The sequence below is a fragment of the Vipera berus genome, assembly GCF_964194415.1.
Source record: "Vipera berus genome assembly, chromosome: W".
NCBI classification, from domain to species: domain Eukaryota; kingdom Metazoa; phylum Chordata; class Lepidosauria; order Squamata; family Viperidae; genus Vipera; species Vipera berus.
In genome coordinates, this window is record NC_138210.1 from 52,809,179 (window position 1) to 52,832,048 (window position 22,870).

The following is a 22,870-nucleotide window of genomic DNA, read 5'->3' on the forward strand; positions in this document are numbered from 1 at the left end:
GAAACTGCATTGTAAATATAATATAATAAATAAAGTCAGGCAGCCAATGCTTCTTTCTTTTAAAGAAGCACAGATGGACATGTCTGCTCCTCAAACGCATCATTGGTTTCTGATTCCAGTTATCCTGGGGAGATAAGACTAACACCATTTTCTGAAGCTGCAGCCACCTGGGGTAGAACTTCAGGGAACAAGCAGAACATTTCCTGTTGCCATGACAGTTCTGCTCCTTTGTCATGGTAATAGGCCACCACATCTTGGCCCTACCCCAACAGGAGACCAAGAGCAGACCAAGTATTTACAGTAAAGCAGGGGTGCACCACTTTAATTAGGTCAAGGGTAACACTTGGCTGGTATTGGATTGGCATGCTGGAGTTAAGACTCAGAAAAGGGGGTGATGTCAGATAAAAGAACTGAGTTAATTGAGGGGGGAAACTTGAATGAATTTAAGTGCTATTAGAAATTAATGTCATGCAATTGAACTCCTTAGTTCTTATATGTTCAAGAATGTGGATTTTAGCTAAATAGGCTTTATAGTCCAAAGGTAAATTTTGAAAGGATTCGGGGGGGGGGGGGCAAACCCATGTTTTGGAAGATATCTCTGACCCTGGGGGTGACAGTGTTACACTCACTTGGACATAGATAGGCAACGCTGAGAAAGATTCCTGGGGTGTCAAGAGGTTGCAGTAGAGTAAGGAGCAGGAAAACTGAATTATCTCAACACAGGTGGTCCTCACCCTATGACCACAATTGAGCTCAACATTTCTGTTGTTGAGTGAAACGTTTGTTAAGTGAGCTTTGCCTGATTTTACGACCTTTCTTGTCACAGTCGTTAAATGAATCACCGCGGCTGGTAAGTTAGGAACATGTTGTTAAGTGAATCTGGCTTCCCCATTGACTTTGCTTGTGACAAGATCACAAAAACTGATCACATGACCTCGGGGCACACAGCAACGGTCGCAAATACGAGCCGGTTGCCAAGCGTTTGAATTTTGAATTTGAATTTTATTGAATTTATATACCGCCCTTTCCCGTAGGACTCACATGATCAAGGGGATGCTGCAAAGGTTGTGACTGTGAAAAAACGCTCCTACGTCATTTTTTTCAGTGCCGTTGTAACTTTGAACAGCCACTAAATGAACTCTTGTAAGTCGAGGACTGCCTGTGCTGGAGCTTACAGAGGTAGATGCCATTATATCACAACAGGCCAGCTTTTGATGCCTTCCTCTTTTCTCCTGCCACCTTGAGCATTTTTCCAAGGGGCAGTTGTGGTTGTGAGTTTCTGCATCTTAGACAACAGCACTTCCCCCCACTTGCAGAGTCCAGAGCTCTCACTAGGAAGAAGTTTCACAAGAGGGCAGTAGAATCTATCTTTACGGATTTTCCCATCGGCTAAATCTTAGGCTGATTCATACTTACTTCTTTTTTTCCTCAGGTAATTCTGTCTTACGGGGTAACAGCTTTACTCATAATTATTTCTGATGGCCCAGTTTCTCAGTTCTTGCTTTTTGCACCAGGAAATGACTAGCCCCATGGGAGCGGTAGTTAATAAGGTCACTCTAACCATTTATTTCTGTTCTGTAGAATGTAAATCTTGAAATCCACCCGGTGCTTCCTTTTCTAACGTTGGAAAAGCAGATCTTCATGAGGCAATTAATTTGCTGTGAATCCCGATGTGCTCGAAGGCTAGAGCATACTCTATAGATGGGCAGAACGAATAAGGAACAATCAAACCACAATTTCTCATCTCAGTCTTGCATTTGGGACCTGTTTACTTGACAGACTTACTTAGTTAAGCCTAGACACCCTCAAGAAGCTGTTTCCTGGCCTTCAGGAAATTCCTTATCTTTGTAGCTGAAAATCACTCTTTTGTACTACAATTGTACAACTGTACATAAAAACCTTGCTTTGTCCATTTGTCCATTCTTCTACCAAAGTCAAGGTGGTTTATCCTTCTTGTTTGAGGTAGGTTAGGTTGAGAAATGTGACTGGTCTGAAGTCACCAGTGAGATGGGATGGGATGAGAATTCAAACCTGGATCTTCAGATGCTCGTCCAACCCTATGTCTAATTCTGAGGCAGGAATGGAAAAAATTCTCCTTTGGATTAAAATCCGGTGAAACTTTTGTGACTTCTCAGGGACACCACTGGCTATTTATTCCTGAGTTATGGAATTTGCTTTGTCTGCTCTGTGCTTCCCCAAACTAGGAAACACAAACTCTAGATGGAACACCACATAGTCACTGGCTTTGATGGAGGTAAGATAAACGCTGAGATCACTGAGAAGTCATCCCAGCTCTTTGGTCTTTTGTTTCTTTTAAACACAGTCATGATATGTGGACTTGAGGATCAGATTTTCTTTTTAAGTATCACCATCAAGTGCCCGATATAAAATCGTCTACTGGTAAGTGTTCCAAGATTTATCTTCCCAGTACTATATCTCAACTAGCAAAGCTCAAGCCCTTCCATGCCAAAAATTATTTCTGAATTACCAAAACCATTTTTTTTGCAATTCTTTTGAGGAAAAGAAGTTCTGAATGAAAACGAATGAAAAACTAAGAGGCAGAAATCCTCGTGTGCTTGTTACCCAGAGATTGGTTTGCTAAACCAGTTCTGCCTTTAGCTCATCCTACTTTTAAAACAGAGGTGAAAGTTTGAAATTGCCTTGCTTCCAAAACAAGAGTTCTTAACCACTGCTTTGGCATTTAAAAATGTATGTAGTTGTGGATATTTGAGCTGCATCAAAAATTACCTCAGGAAGGCTCATTTTTACTTGCAGTGCTAAATTAGATGTGTGAACAGGGTATTTAACAGAGAGAGGGTTGTGTTGGAGTGACCAACAGATATGATTCTCAAAGAGGAGTGGGTTGTGGTGGAGAGTTGTGAGAAGATTGTGGTGGAGTGAACAGCAGATACAATTCTCACCCAAGTACTTGTGAACAGCAGGGCCAGTTTACTCATAAGGGAAGAAGAGGCAGTTGCAGAGAAGCAGCGAGAATGAAATGGAAAACACAGAATGGGTATCACACGGTCTGTCTGGCAATATATTAGTTAGTAAAAAAGGCTATCCTGTGGTTATGAAGTTGGGTTGATCTGCCAGTTCAATCAGATTCCAGATGTGTTATCTCAAGCAGCCCAAAACCCAGAGGGCCAAAGAGGGATCATTTCTATCTTTTTGATGCCAGATTATACCACATTGGTGAGTGGGTGGGTGTGAAATAATATTTTATCAATTGTTCCGGGAGACTAGTAGAAGGGCATTATATAACATTTTTTAAAGCAAAAAGCCTACGGCCGTAGAGCTGGTATATTAATTTTGTACTTGCAATGGTCCCCTTGAGTTTTGGTAGATTTTTTTTTATCAGGATCTCCAACACCCAGCATAGTTTGTGCATACGGTTTATCCATAAACAACTCTCCTTGGAGCTGTTATAAGGAATCTTAATTCTGAACTGAGTAGGGGTTGTCATTGAAAAACTATGTGAGTCTGCATAGCTGCTCAGAGTTCTATCTAGAAAGCATGAGTAGGCTTTGTATAGGGTAGGGGGAAGGCACACTTTTGCTTGTGTTCATGTAGTGCATGTGTGTGTGTGTGTGTGTGTGTGTGTGTGTGTGAGAGAGAGAGAGAGAGAGAGAGAGAGAGAGAGAGAGAGACAGTGGGGTCCTTGGTTTTCTCTGAGATTGGTTGTTTTCTTGCAGAAAACAAAGCCTAATTAAGCAACCACCTAGAGCACTCTCACTAATACTGACAGGACAAGCCACTTGTATATAAACAGACAATAAAACCTGCTTCCTTCTAACACTGATGATATTATCTAGTTGAGTAATGAAACATCTGTAAGGAAAAAAAACAAGTTCAGACAGCACCAAGGACCCCACAGTTCAACCCTCAGATTACAAATATTCTCTTCTATCGATATGTGAGAATTGCAGAGTTTCCTATGTATGCATGCATATGCATGATGTACAGTATATGGGTGCGCATGTAAATATAAATATATTCCTACTTTGGGCTTGCAGGCCCAGCCCACATACATCAAAAAAGGGGGCAGCACTTCAATCATGCAGTTGCAGCCACCAATTTTTCTTGGCCCTTCTTGAATATGTGTGTGACCATTCCAACATGGTGTGAATTGGGCTCTGCCACTTAAAAGTGACAGATTAAGTGCTTGCCTCAATGAAATAATCACTCCAAAGAAAACAAAGCTTGTTTGGAAAACCAGTGTTTTTCTTAAGTTAATAATACTCATCAATATTCAAAAGGTGGGTTCGTTTGGCAATAAAAATATTCCCTCTCCTGTTTTACAGTTAGGGCTGTTGAAGGCCATTTAGAATGAAGTGATAAGCACAGATCCCTTATTTTATTGGTTCTCTCAACCCTTCCCCCCCAGGATAGAGTAGGGAGGGAGATCACATTTGTTTTCCACCCCAGATTCTCTCAAGTTTTACCCAGATTAAAGTTCCAAGTTAACTCTACTTAAAAAGAACAATTGAAGCTTAGAGTTTGTGGGGTTACAGCCATGTAATGCAATTCCCCCCCTCTTAAACTTCCTGAGATTCATGGCATTTTAAAGCCTTGGAGAAAACTATCCCACTATAATTTTTCGTCCCAAGGCTCCTGTGGGTCTCAGAATGTCTCCCCAAACATATTGGGGTCTCACCAGGATATTATAAGGATGTTCCTCTGCATTTCTAAGGAAACATTCTAAGGTGCATTCAGTATTGGGAATACAACTGTCTGCCTGATACAGTTTAGTTCTGTATATAATTTGGGGTACATTGCCTCCACCTAACATTTATGACTGATAGAGATTTTGAATAAATTTGATCTCCAGAACAGACAGCCTTGCTTTAGCAGGGAGGCAATGCAAAGATTCTAGTCCTCACACTCCTGGATCCTCCCGCCTTCTTTAAATATTAGGCTATAGCATTGGGGGAGATGTGCCACATTCTGCAAATTAATAGCCCTCATTTCATTGTTTAAGCTTTTTTTTTGGCAACCCAACCCTATTGCGATCAAAGTTTTCCAAACACCCCAAGGCAAGAATTCCAGCCTGGTTCCCTGGTACCCCACATATTGCCTTTCCCACAATGGAAGCTATGGCAATCATTCAGAGATGGGAGGCTGTAGCTTCCTCAGTTGGACACTGCATTTTGAGCGACGGACACACTTAGACATCCAGGAGCTTGCAGCAAAACTACATGCCTGGTTTGGGAGGCTGTGTTCCATCAACTGCAAAAAAGAAGAAGAGAGATGAAGAAAAGAATTAGCAACCACTGTCTCCTTGGTTTCAGCTGCATTCTCTAGGGTTAATCTTTCCTGCTGCCTGCCCCAATCTTGGAAAAATCATTTCCTTTGCTCACCTGCCAGGGTGGCTTTAATCTCCATTCTCCCACAAAGCAGGAGAGTGGACTGAGTGACCTAAGGTGCTCCTTTTAATTTTGTAGGTGTATAATTTCTATTACAAAGATTACATTAAATGTGTTTGGGCCTTTACCCCTCTGCTGTGCCTCCCCCCCACCCATTTCACAGGTTTATGAAGCCTTGAAGAAGTGCAAATCTGTGCATACTGTATAGTGGTGACATTCGGAAGCAAGCAGATTTTGAGAATCATTTTTCAGGAGACTAGCAAGAGGGTCTTTTATTTATTTTAGGAAACCAAAACCCAGCCCAGTGGTAGTTCTTTGTGGGGCAGCCCCGCCCCAATCCTCAAGCTAACTGTTCTGACCTCTGAAGAGGCTGGAAGAATGACTGATTTATGTGTTATTCAAGAAAAAAAACTTCAGTAATCTAAAAAGGCTTGGATTGTTTGCAGTGCAGTGAGCTGTGAAAACCGAGCCATTGTCTTAGTGCAGCGGTACTCAACTTTAGCAACTTAAAAGATGTGTGGACTTCAACTCCCAGAATTCCCCAGCCAGCATAGCTATCTGGGGAATTCTGGGAGTTGAAGTCCATAGATCTTCAGGTTACTAAGGTTGAGAAACACGACCTTTATGCATTGGGTGACCAGGACAACACAATATTCTAAATGAGCTTCTTTATCAGAGCAACTCAACATCTGTGTTTTGTTAACTAAGGCTAAAAGCCTTAACAGGCTGGATGAGCCCAGACTAATAATAACAAAGAAAACGCTGACTCTTGACTTATTTGTTGATACGTTTGACTTTTCCAAAGCTGTGTCCTTCAGAGTGTACAGGTAGTCCCCAGCTTACCACAGTTTGTTTAGTGACCATTCAAAGTTACAACAGCACTGAAAGAAAAAAAAATGACTTACGACTGCTTTACACACATAACCTGTTGCAGCATCCCCACGGTCACGTGATCAAAAATTCAGATACATGGCAACCAACTCATCTTTATGAAAATTTGCAGTGATCCCCTTTTGCGACCCCTCTGATAAGCAAAGTCAATGGGGGAAGCCAGATTCGCTTAACAGCCGTGCCACTGACTTGACAGCTACAGTGATTCGCTGAACAGCTGTGGCAAGGAAGGTCATAAAGCGGGGCAAAATTCACTTCACAAATGTCTCACTTCGCAATAGAAACGGTGGGCTCAATTGCGGTGGTAGGTTCGAGGACTACTTGTATCACAAAGCAGGAGTTCCTTCCTGAAGTGAACATCTCACTGGTTCATCCCTTTCACTCTTCTTGCTCTGGCTTAAATAAGAAAGGAAAACTGACTAACTTGGGGTCCGTATATACTTGAGTATAAGCCGACTCGAGTATAAGCCGAGACCCCCAATTTCACCCCCCAAAACTGGAAAAAGTTATTGACTCGAGTATAAGCCGATCCGCCGTTCTGCAAGCCTCTGCCGCCAGCAGAGGCTCGATCCGCCATTTTGCAAGCCTGAATACACAGGAATACCCTGTGTGGCCACGGCTCTCGGGGAAGCCCTGGCTGTCCGCTTCCTCGCTCCACGCTGCCATTCGGGGCCCGCGCGTTCCCCGGGCAAATCGCGGCGCCCAGCAGGCGAGGAAACACGCCCGCTCCAGTCGCCCCCCCTTCCCTCAGGAGACGCGAAGCAAGTGACCGCCCGGAGCTTACCGAGGACTTGCGCGCGGCCGAGGCTTCGGTGCTTCCAGGATCGCGCGCACCTCTCCCAAGCCGCCGCCGTCCGGAGACCTGCCGAAGTTTGGGGAGGTTTGGGGAGGTGCGCGCGCACCTCCCCAAACCTCCCCAAACGTCGGCAGGTCTCTGGACCTCCGCGCCCTGCCTGCCTGCTTCTTTCCGCTGCGGAAAGAAGCAGGCAGGCAGGGCGCGGAAGTCCGGAGACCTGCCGACGTTTGGGGAGGTTTGGGGAGGTGCCCAAACCTCCCCAAACGTCGGCAGGTCTCCGGACCTCCGCGCCCTGCCTGCCTGCTTCTTTCCGCTGCGGAAAGAAGCAGGCAGGCAGGGCGCGGAGGTCCGGAGAACTGCCGACGTTTGGGGAGGTTTGGGGAGGCGCGCACCTCCCCAAACCTCCCCAAATGTCGGCAGGTCTCCGGACTTCCGCGCCCTGCCTGCCTGCTTCTTTCCGCTGCGGAAAGAAGCAGGCAGGCAGGGCGCGGAAGTCCGGAGACCTGCCGACGTTTGGGGAGGTGCCCAAACCTCCCCAAACGTCGGCAGGTCTCCGGACTTCCGCGCCCTGCCTGCCTGCTTCTTTCCGCAGCGGAAAGAAGCAGGCAGGCAGGGCGCGGAAGTCCGGAGACCTGCCGACATTTGGGGAGGTTTGGGGAGGTGCGCACCTCCCCAAATGTCGGCAGGTCTCCGGACTTCCGCGCCCTGCCTGCCTGCTTCTTTCCGCTGCGGAAAGAAGCAGGCAGGCAGGGCGCGGAGGTCCGGAGACCTGCCGACGTTTGGGGAACCTCCCCAAACGTCGGCAGGTCTCCGGACTTCCGCGCCCTGCCTGCCTGCTTCTTTCCGCTGCGGAAAGAAGCAGGCAGGCAGGGCGCGGAAGTCCGGAGACCTGCCGACGTTTGGGGAGGCGCGCACCTCCCCAAACCTCCCCAAACTTCGGCAGGTCTCCGGATGGCGGTGGCTTGGGAGAGGTGTGCGCGATCTCGGAAGCACCAAAGCCTCGGCCGCGCACAAGTCCTCGGTAAGTTTTTTTGTTGACTGGAGTATAAGCCGAAGTGGAATTTTTCAGCCCAAAAAGTGGGCTGAAAAATTCGGCTTATACTCAAGTATATACGGTAATTTCAGTCCAGCCCCTGCACTCAATCCTAGCTCTTATAAGCATGACAGGAAAGCTTCAGCAACCCAAAAACATCACGGTCTTTTAGTCCAGGAAAAATGGGAGATACATCCATACTGGGGTAAGGAAGGGGGTGGTGGTGGGAACTGGCCTTTCTTCCTTTTCTTTACAGTTGTCAAGAAGTTTAAAAGTTTGTTTGTTTTCTTGTGTTTTCACTCCCATGAGTGCAACCATATATGCACACAAACAGCCTACTTGCAGCCTCTTCTCCTACACCAGCCTCCCGTCTCTCTGCCATTTCCCTGCTTTGGGTCATTTTCCTAAGGCTGATTTAAAAAAGAAACAAAGCGAGTAAGTTAAAGAAAAAAAATCGATAAAAAGTAAATAAATCTCCAAACGGTTCATAATTTCCCCAGTATAGCAGCCTAGGATGAAATGGACATGGAGGATGATGATTAATGACTGGAGACATGGAGGTGCGCTTGCCACAGCACACACTAGGTGTGTGTTGGCCTACAATGAAATGAAGTACAGAAGGCAGATGACCGGTTGTCCCCCCCCAGCTTTTTGCACCAACAGGGGTTGGAGAATGCTGCTTTGTTATGTGGGTGAGGCCTTCCTGCTGGGCTCAGGATGGCTAGAGGAAGGTAGCCCTTCACGGCCTGGGTCCAGGCTACTTGTGGAACCATCTCACCCCACCGGGATTACCCCGTACCACTCGTGCCAGCAGATGAGGCCTGCTGTGGGTCCCATCAGACGGAATATTCCGGCTGGTGGGGTCCAGGTGGAAGGCCTTCTCTGTTGTTGCTCCTGCCCTCTGGAACATCTTGCCCCCCCAATGTGAGGCTGGCCCCAACCCTCCTATATTTTTGTAAGGGCCTAAAGACTTGGCTTTGCCAGACAGTTTGGGGCCCCAGTGGTGGAAACAATAGAGGTGGTTGATTCAGTAGTAACAGATCCCACTTCCTCCCCCCCACCCTCTCCACCTGTCTTTGTTTTAATGCTTGTTTTTAACTTTTTAATGTTTTAGCTTCTATGTAACTCTGAAGCCTCCCAGTGTTGGATCTATGACAATTCATTCGCCACAGCCATCTTGCTTCGGCCAACTTGCCACGGGACAACTCACTGTTATGCTAATATCAAAGAAACAGTGGAATAGAAGCATTAAAGAAAGAATGCCAGAAAGGGACAAAATGTACTGGAAATGACAAAAATTCAAAATGTGTTTTTAACTGTTTTAAATAATTGAAATTGAACTGTTGAATTGTCCCGCAGCGAGTTGTCCTGTGGTGAGTTGAGCAATGCGAGTGGTCTCCCAGTGACCTGACTGTGACAAGTTGCCCCATTCTGCCAGAGTTACCCTATGGCAGGGGTAGGCAACCTCAGCTCTTTTATGACTCATGGACTTCAACTCCTGGCTCAGGAATTCTGGGAGTTGAAGTCCATGAGTCATAAAAGAGCTGAGGTTGCCTACCCCTGCTCTATGGTAAGATGGGCAGCCAATAAATATAAACAAACAAACCAATATCATATTCTAGTGGTTGGTCTTTGCGCTAGGCAAGGACAGGTGGATAGGTCCTAGGCCTGTTGTCACGGCTCTCACAAAGGCTTTTGAAATCTGACAGGTTGAGTTCTTGATGGGGCAGAGTCATCAAAACATTCTATACTACAGGGGACCGCAAATTATTTCCCAATTGTTCTTATCTTCCAACTGGGATAAACCATTTTACTTCCCCAGTTAAAGGACAAAATAAGACTCCCCCCTTCCCAGTTGCAATTGGGTTGTCTTTTCAAGGTGACAACGTTGATGGTGACGTGGTGACATCTGAGAGCAGCAGTCTAGCTTATATGTTTCAGGGCATATCCCATAGTGTTATAGCTCAAGATCTGGTCTGCAAACATATGGATGACCACTAGGTCCTACTAAAGTGACGAGTTTTTGCATCTCTTTCCTGCCATTTGAACATTTACAGCCCAAATACAGTAGATATATTTGTATGAAAGCTGGGGGGAACTCAGATTGCCCAGCCCCGAAACTCCCAACTTATTTTGCATTAGCCCCTACCCACTCAACCAAATAAGGGAACTTGAGATGGTAAAAAGGAAAAAGATCTTCCAGTTTGAGCAACTTTAGGAAAACTTAAAAAAAGAAGAAAGACTCAAAATAAAGAAGTGGAATGGGAGTGTAGTGGAAGAGCTCCTAATATGGGATTCCTGGGTCGCATACCATGTAGCCTGTACGAGGCTCCTTTGCAACGTTTAGTGGGGCGCTGTGGGTCTCGGTTGCCCCGAAGGCTTCGGTGTAAAAGGGGCTGGAGAGGTCTCGAGTTGTCACTCATGCTCCGGAAAATTTGAGAAGGGAGATTCTGACTGAGAAGACGAAGGGAGTGAATCTGAAGAACAGAGGGATGGGAAACAAGTGCTCAGGAATGGTGGAGGACACCAGGACAGCAATGGGGAAGGCAGGGAAATGACAAAAGGGAGGTTAAAGAGTATTTGTCCAGCATTGATGGGTCCTAGGGACCTACCTGAACGGAGGTAATATTGATGGGACGGTCAATGAGAATCCAGGTGACTGTTTCGTAGCACGGAGGGGTTGACATGGATCCTTGGTAAGTGATAAAACCAAATGTCTCTGGATAAAGGTCTTCAAGGCTCAGATCGTGTAGAAGATAAGCATCATCTGTTGAAATAGGTATCATGGCTACTTTAAGAAGGCGGGCAGAATTCTGCTAAAAAATCCATTTAGTTACCAGTTGTAATCTTTCTGGTACTTCCAAAAAAACTAATGAATTGCTCAGACCTTGGTATTGTTGTGATTCAGGGTCAGCCTGTGGGTTCAGCAGTTGGGTCGGACGACTCAGAGGAGGAGGGGGGTGTTGAAGACCTTGCTGAGGGGGTTGAAGATCTTGCTGATGATAGCTCCCAGCAAGGCCCCTCTCATCTGGTCACGACGCAGACCCAGCTGTGTGAGCCTGACAGCGTGGATGAAGATGACCCACAGCTGGCCCTGTTCAAGGACGCCCGACGCAGGAGGCAGTCGGTTAGGAGTAGACAGAGGAAGGCAATGGGGCACCTCGGAAGGAGGCAGAGAGAGGCCATGCCCTGAACTGTATTTAAGGGGAATGTGTGGGAGGACTGGTTTGCTGAAGGCAACCGCTTGGATTGTTCCTGCGTCTTAGCTCGTGTTTTATGGTTGGTGTCTTGTCTTGCTCTTGTTTTATGTGAATAAATTTGGCAGGCTTTATTCCAGCCTCTTACCGTTTGTAAAGGGGTCATCCCTGCTTTTGCTGCAGGGCCGGTAGCAGGCTGGTACAGAACAGGTATCTGAATGTAGATCTTTTTAGCATTCATATTTAATTGTGTTTTTTTTAATCTCTAGGTGACATGTTAACATATTCTGCAAGTCCATGTATGATATGCCATATGCTAAATAAATAAATACTAATGAATAACCCATCAAAAGTAGCAGTTCTACTATTTGGCCACAGAAACATGTATTCCAAAACTTAAAGCTGTCATATTCCAACAGTCTTCTCCTCCCTAAATCTTTTGTTGAAGTAAAGAAGCTACTGGATACAGTCAAGCTTTGCTAACATCAATATTCCAAGAGGAATCCTTGTGTTATTAATTCCTACTTAGTCCCCTCCAGTCTTAAAAATATAAGTTTTCAACTCTCGGCCACTTTTGCAAACAGCTTCCTTATATGATCCACATCTTTCATACTCGCTCCACTTACTCTTATAGGAGATCCGGGTAATCGTTTCTCGGTTTAACAGCCTGGTCAGGAAAGAGTTAGGATTTGGTCCAATCTGCAAGTGGAAATCCATCCAAGGTATTGTACCTTGCTGCCTAAATTCCCATCTCCCCTTGCCTATTCAAGCCCCACCTGATGCCCCCTTGCAGTCGCAGCAATGCACTTACATTGGCAAAGATAGAAATGACAGCTAAACCATTGGGATTGCGTGAAGCCTCGGAAATATTGGGGTAGAGTTCTTGGTTGTAGTGGATCAATTGCACCTAAGGGAAAGGACAAAGGAAAAAGGGATTCTTTCCAGTTCAGTTTTGCTTAGTAAAAGTAATGTTACAAATGGCTTTGGAGTCAGGCTATTCAAAAGGCTGCATCTCCCCTATTATATCCACCCAGCTCACCAGGATGGAAAGTCAGGGTATGGTATAGGCCCCATCTAGTAGAGATGTACATCTGGTGAAACCATGAAAAAGGGCCTTCTTGGTGGTGGGCCTCTCTAGGGAACATCATTCTCCCCGAAGTATGATTGCCCCCCCCCGCCACCCTGTTCCTTTTCCAAAAGTTCCTGAAGTTGTGGTTTTGTCAGGGGGCTTGGGCACCACAAATGGAGATATAGCCCATCAAGAGGTTGATTTGATTCTGTTGTTGACACGGGTGAGGTGGGGTTTTGTGGGTTTTTATGTTGTGAAATTTTAATGTTGTGAACCACCCAACGTCACCTGTGTATGATCTGGCTGGCCATATACATTTGTTTAATAGGTAAATATTTGTAAATAAGTAAATCTTTATTTACTTTGTTTGGCTGTCAAATTCAATTCAATAAACTTCAGAACTGTCAAGAATTTATATCTCTTCTTAAAGCATACTTCTTGAAACATTTGTTTTTGTTTACAGTTTTGCTTAATACAGTTATTGCAGACAATTCTTCCTAATGTGGTGCATTTTTGTACTATCATGGTCTGGTATTAAAAAGTTCTCATTAGATGAAGACAAGGAGCAAGAGGAAACACACCACATGCAGCTAAGCCCAACAATAATTCTGAGGTGATTTGTGGTACCGCTTACCCAAAATTGTGAGATAAATTTGCATTCTAATACAAGCAAAACTAATTTTTACCTCAGTACCAGTATATATAAGCTGGGCCTGTTTGCATAACCTATTTAAATGACTGGGGCTAATGGGTAGCTGAACACTACAAAGCAGTCAACTGCAGAGCTACGGGAGATTAATTTTAGCCCAAGAAAGCCCTGAGGTTGTTTCAAACTAAACTAACTCTTCCTCAGCTGAGACACGCAAAGAAAAAAGAGGACTACCAGGAGGTAAGCTACCCTCTCTTCTTGCTCCCAACAGAGAGGCAAAGTCCTAGAGTGGCCAATGTAAAAAAGGGACTTTTCTAGGATTCTCCCTCCCTCCCTCTCTCTTTTCTTGCCACCCTTGCCATCTTGCGGATTTTGACCACCCTCCCCCTCCCATCAACACCCCTGACAAAGCTTTTAAGCAAATCTGCAGAGGACCCCTTCAGTGGTGTTACTCCTGTTTGAACAAGAGTTGTATTCACCTCAGCAGAAAAGCTGTCACCATCTATCTGGTGTTCTGAGCCAAATCCATCTTCACTGCCAAAATGCAGCCGTATTTCTTGGAGCCGGTGACTGTATGGCAGGGGTCCTCCTGAAACATTAACCAGTTGTACTGGATCTGGACGAAAAGAGACATGTCGGCCTGTGTTGTACATGGTTCCACTAATCTGCAGGAGGAGACAATAGTGACAATAGCGGCTATTTCCACACAGTATCACTTACAGGGTATTCCGATAACTTTCCAGTTGCCATCCCAGCATCTTCTGCAAAACTTTTCCTAAAAAAGGGAAGGTTGATGATTTGGAGAGACGTTCTTTACCAGTGCTGGATCAAAAAGGAGCATTGTCATCATCACCTATTTCAAGGAAGCAGACATCACCCTTTTCCTCAGGGGCATTACTCATCTTCCAAAATCCAACTGTTTATCCTACCTCTTAACAGTCTGAAGAAGCCAGGCAGCTGGTCAGCTGGCAGCTGGTCAGTCTCCAGCATCAATCTGCAAAGGTGAAGACTTCCAGATCAACTTGGAAGACCATGTCCTACTGTCTTCTACCAACATGGAATGAACACGAGCTGGTTTTGTCAGTGAAATGTTTAGCATACTTGTCGTGGCGCTCCCAGAGGGCATCTTCAGTCCTATCGTGCCCCCAAAGGTTGCCTTAAAGAGCGCCAGTTTAAGGCATAGCCAATTCACCGCGGCCAACTCGCCACAGGACAATTCACTGAGGACAATTCAACAATTCAATTATTTAAAATAATGGAAAAAATTATTTTAATTTTTGTCCTTCGCATTTTATTTTGTCTCTCCTTTGGCAGCCTCTCTTTACTAATTCTATTCATCTACGTCTTCGCTATTAGTGTAACTCTTGTCCTGCAGCGAATTGGTTGTGCCACTTGTATCACCATACGTGGCCCTGAGCACAACCTCGTTTTCTTGTTTTCTGCCACATGCACTTCAGCCATCATTTCTGCTGGTTCACCTCCCAGAGTTCCTTGATGACCATGGAGCCCTGCCAGGCTGTGACTGAAGAGAGGACTTGCTTATATAATACCCTCATCTCCTCCATATTCCAGACATTAATGAGGGACATGACTGAACTGCCCTCCATAGCACTGTTTGCAGGGGGGGAAAAGAAACTAAGTGCCTGTTGGAAGCAGAGTGGATCTACAATACAGCTGACAAAATCACGTCACGCGATGTACCATGACGTATTGCCACATTTTTTGCCTTTGCAGAGCCAGGGTGGGTGTGGCCTGCGTGTGACGCATCTGGCCTGTGGGCCACCAGTTTGACACCCCTGATCTACAATAATGATTATTACTATTACTGATGATGATGTCATCTATTAAAAATCAACTCCTTCCACATTGTTGAAGGCTAATGCTCCTTGCAACCTGTTTGCAACCTGTTTCATGGTCAGGGACATGTAAAGTAGCACTTTCTCTACAGATCAACTTCCTTCTATGATGTTTGTGTCTTGACAGCTGAACTTCGTTTGGTTACAGATCATAAAATGGGTGTCTGGGATACTTTTGCTGCTAAACAAACCCAGTTTATGGTTCACCATGACCTCTGAACAGACCCAGTGCCCCTTGAGATGTGACAAAAACAGTTGGCAGCATGTTGGTGAGGGCAGAGAAGATATCATTCCTTTCCCTGACTGGGAAAGAAAACTGGGATAACTGGACTTGCAAAACTCTCCAAACCCTAAACTTGGGTTTAACAAAATGCAGTTGCTGTATTACATAAAATATTATATCAAAAAGGTTGGACTTGGAAATGGGTTCCAGTTCCGCTTCAGCCATACAAGGTCCCTGGGGGAGAGGGGTTGGGGCCAGTCCCCTTCTCTCAGCCAACCTGCCTTATAGGATTGTGATTGTGGGGGAAAATAGGAGGGTGTGTTACATATACTGCCTTCAGCTCCTGAAGGAATGGCAGGATATACAAATAGTCCTCGACTTACAACCATTTGTTTAGCAACTATTTGAAGTTACAATGGCATTTTTAAAAATGACTTATGACCAGTCCTCACACTTATGACTGTTGCAATATCCCCAGGCATGTATTTACAACTGCTGTAGCATTCTGGGGTCCTGTGATTGTCGTTTATATACTTCCCAGCTGGTTTCCAACAAGCAAAGTCAATGACTCTGGGAGGCCAGATTCACTTAACAACCAATTCACTTAACTGCATTGATTCGCTGAACAATCAGGGCAAAAAAGATTCTAAAATTGGGCATGACTCACTTAACGACTGCCTTGCTTAGCAATCCAAATTCTGGTCTCAGTAGGGTTGTAACTCGAGGACTGCCTGTATTTCCCCTTTATTGCTGGAATGCCATTCTTTCCCCCTGGCCTATTTCCAAAGACATGAACCTTGGAGCAAACAAAGCATCTTTAGGAATTCTGAGTCCATGGAGGATAGGGAAGGAGCGGATATTCCCAGGACTTTAGCAGATTCCTCTTTGCTCGCCACTTTGGGGATTTAGCTGAGGAGGGCGAAACAAAAGGGTTGATCTCAGATTTTATCACCCAGTACGGTAATATGAGAAAATCTGGAATGAATCCAAATGTTTCAATGCTGAGTGAAGTTACTTGCACTTAGGTGCTTCAGAAATTAGCCATTAGTGCAACTCATTTTTTTTTACGATAATAGCTACACTCCTGGTCACCGAGGCTTGCGAGGATAGCCTTCCCCAGAAGGCTTGGAGAGGCAATGCCCCAATTCCAGCCTCAGACAAGGAAGGCTGAGGCTGAGGAATTATTCTCCATCAACCTTAGAGACCAGTGTGTGCATCCAGACGCACCTTTTTTCCACCAATGCTGAGCCGAAGTGGAGGGAGGAAGGGATCAAAAATCATTTGACTTGTGTTGACATCCACAGGAGACTGGCGTTTGCCAATGGCACAGAGGCTCCATGCTGAATTCACAAGACCCCAGAAGGGAGGACCTAAAGAGAGAGAGAGAGCAAAAGAGAGAGAGAGCGAGAGCGAGAGCGAGAGAGAGAGCGAGAGAGAGAGCGAGAGAGAGAGAGAGAGAGAGAGAGAGAGAGAGAGAGAGAGAGAGAGAGAGAGAGAGAGAGAATAAACATATTCTCTCAGCCAAGGAAATATTTTTATCCCTGGCTCTCTAGGGTGCAATTACAGGCAAGGGAGAGTGTTGGCATCAGGGGAGCCATTCAGCAAATGCACCTCTGTGTATGTGTTTGTGCGTGCGTGTGCATTTGTTTGAAAACAGCCTCCAATATGTGTGGGCGGGTGAAGGAAGATTACAAGCACTTCAGTGTGTTTCCTCCTCCTCTGGTTGCATCTGTGCACATAGCTAATGTAAAGAACCACAATACAGAAGAGAAGCTGGATGGAACTGCAAATCAATGTAGGATTAAATCCCATGCACTGAAGGGCAGCAATGGGGCAGGGATGCTGGAAATGGCCACAGCCTTTCCTGAAGATCCTCCTGCTTTTGCAAACATAAAATCAGTAGGGCAAACATGTGTCTCCAATTCCCAGGATCATTCCTGAGCTGCCTTAGGAGATATTCCTGAATAGGCGTGATATTGTTGTAGCTGTTCTTGGGTTGCCTCAGAGAGTCCCAAATAGATACAGGCAGTTCTGCTGACAGCAATGTCCATCCTCCCCAGCCCAAGGATCATAGGAGCCATAAGCCACCAGGATGGGCAAGACGGTGTTATTTTGACAGAATGCAAATTGTCATCAGGTGGTGCATTAGAATCAATACACACAAAAGGTATACACTGAAGTAAGTGTGTGCCTGCACAAATACAGAGATTTTTTTAGTATCCTCCTCCTCTCTGGAGAAAATGTGTATGCGTGCCATTTAGTCAAACTATGTTTCTAAGGCTGTCTTTCCTGGGCATACTTCATTTTTGTACGTGTGTTTGCCAGCTTGTTGCAGTCTCAGCCCCTCAATGGTTCTGGCAGATCTTTGTATCCTCATCTATATGTGTACACTTAATTATTTATTTTTCCCTTTCCAATCAGGGCTTTTTCCACCTTCCCCCAGCCAGGTCGAGTGGGTGGGGTGATGGAAGAAGAGAACCCCGTGGCTTTATGCCACACACTCACAAGCCCACCCCATCAGCCCAGCCAGCCAGCCACGCACCCACCCACCCATCTACTGTGACTGTTTCTCTTCGCCTCCTGTTCGCTGCATTGTTGGAACAAGCAAGGGAGATATTAAATATTAATGCAGCCTCTTGCAGTTGCCAAGCTGAGCCCAGCCCCCACCTTAGCTCTGCACTGTGTACAGCTGTGGCGCAGTAGCGCTCTTCCCCCAGCCGCGTCCCCTCCCTCACAGGAAGACCACAACAACATTTCTCTTCCTCGGCACCACCACCCTTGGGACTCTGCGCGGCATCCCCAGCCTTCGACAGATGAGGGGGGTAACACCTGAGACAGCTGTTCTCCTCTGGCCTCCCCTTCTAACGGGCTGCCTAGAAGGGGAGCCAACATCCCACCCTGAGGAAACCCCCATTCCTGAGCTCAGAATAAATTATGCAGATGTGCTCCAATTTGCGTGGACCAAACCTGCCTAAATGAAACGGGGAATTGGTTTCCCCCATCACCATGTTTGGAAGTTTGGAAGAAGCCAAGAGCCCTGGAGGGGAAGGAGAAAGGGAAGGTGATCTAATCCTGGCGGAGAAATGAGATGGAACAGGAATGAGAAGGAGAAAAGCCATCAATGCTTTCAAACAGCAGGGTGAGAAACCAACCAACAGTCCATTCCTGATCAAGGGATGTATTCCCTCACGCCCAAAGGAATCTGTGGGGAGAAGGCCCCAAAAATCAATATTGTGGTCACCACCATCATGTAATCAAAATATCACTCCTTGTTTATGTCTGTGGCAACTGTACCATAATATAAAAGCATATGATTATGGCCACCATCTTAAATTTGTTGTCCCTCTCCCTGCACAAACACCCCTGCCTGCACCCCATCCCCACTATTATCAGATGTTGATTTACCCTTGGACACACTCTTTTACGTCAACTGATGAGAGGAAGGCATGCCTTCCTATTAAATAAAGGATGTGTTGAATTTATTAAACGGCCAATGTGAAAGATTGTGTTGGTTCTGACTGAGATATGGCAAAAAAAGCAAACTTTTAAAATTGGGCTTAGGAATGTCATCACAGGAGCAAAAATTCTTAACACAGAATATGTTCCAGCAATCAAGTTCCTTTATCAGCCTGCTGGTCTGTCATCTCTCTCATCATACATTTGGTCATTTTCTATATAGTTCAATTTTGAACTATCTGCAGATATCAAATTGCCTGCCAGGTCAGAGGATTTTAATCTTTCCATTTGGCCTCCTTTGTGACAATTCCCCATTCTCTCTACCCCCTCCCCCTTTTTTTGGAGATATGTTTAGATGGATCAGGGTAAGGGGTCGTTTCTGGCAGTGATGCTAAAGGCTTGCAGGTCAGTGTGATAGACCTTATAGTGGCCTACTGCATCAGCAATCAGAGGAATGCATCAGCAATCAGAGGAATGCCTCATTATCATGGAAGCATCCCCCAGCTTGGGCATAAATAGAACCATTTCCCCCAAAATAAAAATAAACATTTAAACCACTAATACACAGTCTGTCTTCTTGGCCCCTCTAACCTTCCATAATAATAATAATGGCAAGTAAAGCTAAAGGGATTTTTTTTTGAGTCAAGGTTGACTCCTAGTGACTTTATGGGAACTGCCATATCAATATCTTGGCAATGATACTTGGAAGCTTTTTTTCTACTTTCCAGGCTAGCCAAATTCCTTAGAGCAGGGGTCTTCAAACTTAGCCCTTTTATGACTTGTGGAATTCCTCAGCCAGGCATGCCTGGCTGAGGAATTCTGGGAGTTGAAGTCCACAAGTCATAAAAAGGCCAAGTTTGAAGACTCCTGCCTTAGAGTTTCCTAATAGTCTGTTCTACGAATACAAGCCAGGTCCAACTCTGCTAAGCCTTTTGAAACTAGCCAAATTTGGCTTAGTGCTGCCCCCTAGCTAAGCTTTAAGAATGTAAGAAGCTCCTTTAAATCATTTGAAATGATTGGGTCATTTGTCCCCAAACCGAGTAAAATCCAAATGTGTTGGTCTATATTTCCCAAAATTTCCATGCCATCAGGGAATCTTAGAAAGGATCGTCCAGCACATCTGGATGGCACCATGTTGGAAGTAACATCAGAGTTTCCAGCGTAAGTTTTCTTGTCAATCACTCTTTGAACCTTTTAGCTAGATTTCTGAATTCAAAGCAAGTGGGTTTGTGTTTTTTTGCTGAACTCTCTTTGAAATCATCAGTCAAAAGGAGAAATATCAGTTCAGATTCAGCTGCTGATCTTTACAATATCCTGTGGCTGTAAACCATATAGCATTGGTCAATAGGATGTAGTAAGAAAACAAATAAAGACATGTATTAAACATGAAGGATATTCACTGGCCCCCAATACATGTTTCGGTCACAAGAAATGTCTCCCTCATGGAGAGGTCACAAACCTGGAAGGAACATCTAGGATGATGGTATCTAGAAGGCATCTAAAGAAGACAAGCTATTCTTTGTTCTTTGGAGCGTTCTCCACTACCACTATCCAGGCATGGAGAATTTTGTACCTGGCACAAAGCTTCCGTGAAGTGTTTCCTTGTATGCCCACCAGTCCTCGTAGGTCTTTGCAGGAACAAATTGCACTAGAAAGGGAGGAAGGAGAGGAAGATGGATGGAGAAACGGTAAATTAGCAAAGGCAGTTGGTGAGAGGACAGGAGCAAAGAAATGGCACACATCTTTCTGTTTATCACCCCTTGTCATAAAGATTATCTAAACTTCTTTTCCTTCTCTTTGTCCTTCCTGAGTAGACTGTCCAGAACTCAAAGTGCAAATGCTGAAATGTTAAGACAATAGATAGATACTCAGACTGGCAGGCTACATCCCCAGCCACTGGAAACCTGTCAGATGAGAACAAATCAAAGCTGCCCCTCAACAGTATGGCATATGGAGAAAGATACTTCACATGCCCAGAGACACTTTTGCCTCTCGCTCGTCGTCGGGTGCCATTTCTTCAGGTCATGCCCTGAGGCTGAGAAAAAGAACAGCACAGGTGGGATCTCAGCCTGGGGAGCAATTTAAGCTGTGGCTGATCAGGTGTTGGAAAAGATGCATTTCCAGAAGAGGGATTTAAAAAGCGAGAGTGAACGGGAAAGAACGTGACAAGAGAAATTTCCCCCTCAGAACAACTGATTTTATCTCCGATTAACGGATGTCCATAAATGAAGCGGCAGACGCACTCCCCTGCTCACAAATATGAATGAAATTTCCCCCCCCCCCTTTGCATGTATATAGATCGGGACAGAGGTGAGGAAGAGTTACCCCTGACTGGGATTCCACTGGGACTGCCTTCATCCTTTTGTTCCAGAGAAATCCCTTTCTTTTTACAACAAACAATTCAATCTCTCGCCCCCTCCCCAGCCCCCCCAAAACACCATTCCAAGCCAATCTCTCTTTCTCGCCCCCCCTCCCGCCCCCCACTTTCTCTCTTACCAGCCATACAAGTTGCTCTCAGCAGCACCAGCGCTCCCAGCAGGCAGAGCCCCCTGCCAGGTCCGGTCCACATCCTGGTGGGTCAGGAGAGGGAGAGGGGGGGGCTTAAAGCCTGAGCTGCCCCCTCCTCAGCATCCCGCGGCAAAGACCCCGTTCAGAGGCTCCGGAGAGAGGCGGAAGTCGAGCCTCCTGGCGGCCGGCCCTTATGCGCCCCGCGAGCGAGCCCTCATCCTCGGAAGCCCCCTGCCCTTTCCATGCCCTCTCGCTTTCCCGCTCCCTAGGTCTCTTTCCTCGACGCCTCCATCTTCCTCCTCTCCCGCCCTTTCTCCCGGGGATAACCACCAACTCCCCTCCTTCCCCCCCCCCCCGCCCGCCGCCCACGTCAATTAGATGCGGAAGATGCTCGGGTGGCGTCCGGGGAGGCGAAGGAGCTCCGGCCGTGAAGAGTTTGCACGCCGGGAGGTGGGTGGGTGGGTGGGTGGAAGAGCTTGCCTCCCCTCCACCGCCTCGTCCTCTCTCTTCCCCCCCCCCCCAACACCCAGGCGCCGGAGTGGCGGGACTGCCCGCTCCGCGGCTGGGGTCGCTGGGACTGGATCCGGAGGGTGGCGGGAAGGAGATGCTGCTGCCCGCGAGGCGTCCTTAACTTTACTTCTGTCTCACTCTCCCTTCCTTCCTTCCTTCCTTCCTTCCTTCCTTCCTTCCTTCCTTCCTTCCTTCCTTCCTTCCTTCCTTCCTTCCTTCCTTCCTTTCCCACCGCCTCTCCCTGCCTCCCAGCGGACTAGCCTCTTCCGCGCTGCCCCTTTTTCTTTCCCCCGGCTTACCTTCTGCTTTCCCTCCCTCTGCTCTTCTAGCTTTTCATTCTCCACCTGTCTTTCTCTCCTCCCCCCCCCACTTTTTTTTCTTACGTTCCTCCCCTCTCACTCTTTCTCTTCTCCTTCCACCTTCCCTTTCTCTGCAATCGCTCCTCCAGTCTCCCCTCTGCCGTCCTCCTGGGTCGTTCTTCCTTCTCTCCCCACTTCTTCTTAATAGAGGGTTGGCTTCCCTGCCTTATCTCAGATCTCTTCCCCACCCCCTTCTCTCTCTTTCCCCCTCTTTTCCTCTCGGTCTCCCCTTCTCTTACTCTTCCCTCGCCCCGTTTTTTCTCTCTCTCTTCCTTCTCTGCATCTCCTACCCAAAGCCGCCTCCCCCCTCACCCTCCCCCCTCCCTCCTAAAATGCACAGATCTTCTCTCCTCTCTTTCCCTTCCTCACACCCAGGGGACCCCGGGGAGATGCAATTGAGGGAGGGAGGGAGGGAAGGGGAGGGAGATCTTTTAAGGTGGATTGAAAGAGGGGGGGGGTGGATTCCCCGAAATTGGTGATCTCAACTTACCTTGATGCAGTGAGATAACATTTCTCTTATCCATTATGTCATTCCAGGGGAGAGACTGAGCAGTTCACCCAGCAAGGTGCCATCTTACTCCATTGTGGCAGAAAAGGGCTGGGAAAGACGGGTGAGAATCAGGCTGCAGCCCTAAAGGTGGTGTCCAGCTGATTCACAGGAACATCAACTAGAGGTCACCAACTGTCCAAAGAGGCTGAGAGTGCTGGCCAAACTGCTCAGGAGCCAAATTGGTCCAGAGGTCACCAACTGGAGATCTCTGGACCAATTGGGCTCCTGAGCCGTTTGGCCAACACTTTCAGCCTCTTTGGACAAGTTGGAAGCAACGGAAGATCTGGGGTGAAAATGGAATCTCTAGCAAAGGATCAATTGACATCTCCAGCTTGTCCATTACTTCTCAAAACCCTTGCAATATGAGCTTGAAAACATGAATCAACCTGGAGAGAAGAATTTTTTTA

General features: G+C 46.3%; 1 protein-coding gene across 1 annotated transcript; it reads right to left on the minus strand.

Moving 5' to 3' along the window:
• Positions 1 to 5,194: 5,194 nt before the first annotated feature.
• Positions 5,195 to 21,258, minus strand: LOC308675958 (carbonic anhydrase-related protein 11-like; the record flags this gene model as incomplete). Its single annotated transcript, XM_081341639.1, has 9 exons — positions 21,033 to 21,258; positions 20,110 to 20,184; positions 16,308 to 16,450; positions 13,481 to 13,666; positions 12,095 to 12,190; positions 11,910 to 11,982; positions 10,699 to 10,853; positions 10,398 to 10,563; positions 5,195 to 5,229 (listed from the first exon to the last, which is right to left on the minus strand). The coding sequence occupies exons 1-9, from the start codon at positions 21,103 to 21,105 to the stop codon at positions 5,195 to 5,197; spliced, it is 1,002 nt and encodes a 333-aa protein (XP_081197765.1). The 5' UTR covers positions 21,106 to 21,258.
• Between the last annotated feature and the right edge of the window lie 1,612 nt (positions 21,259 to 22,870).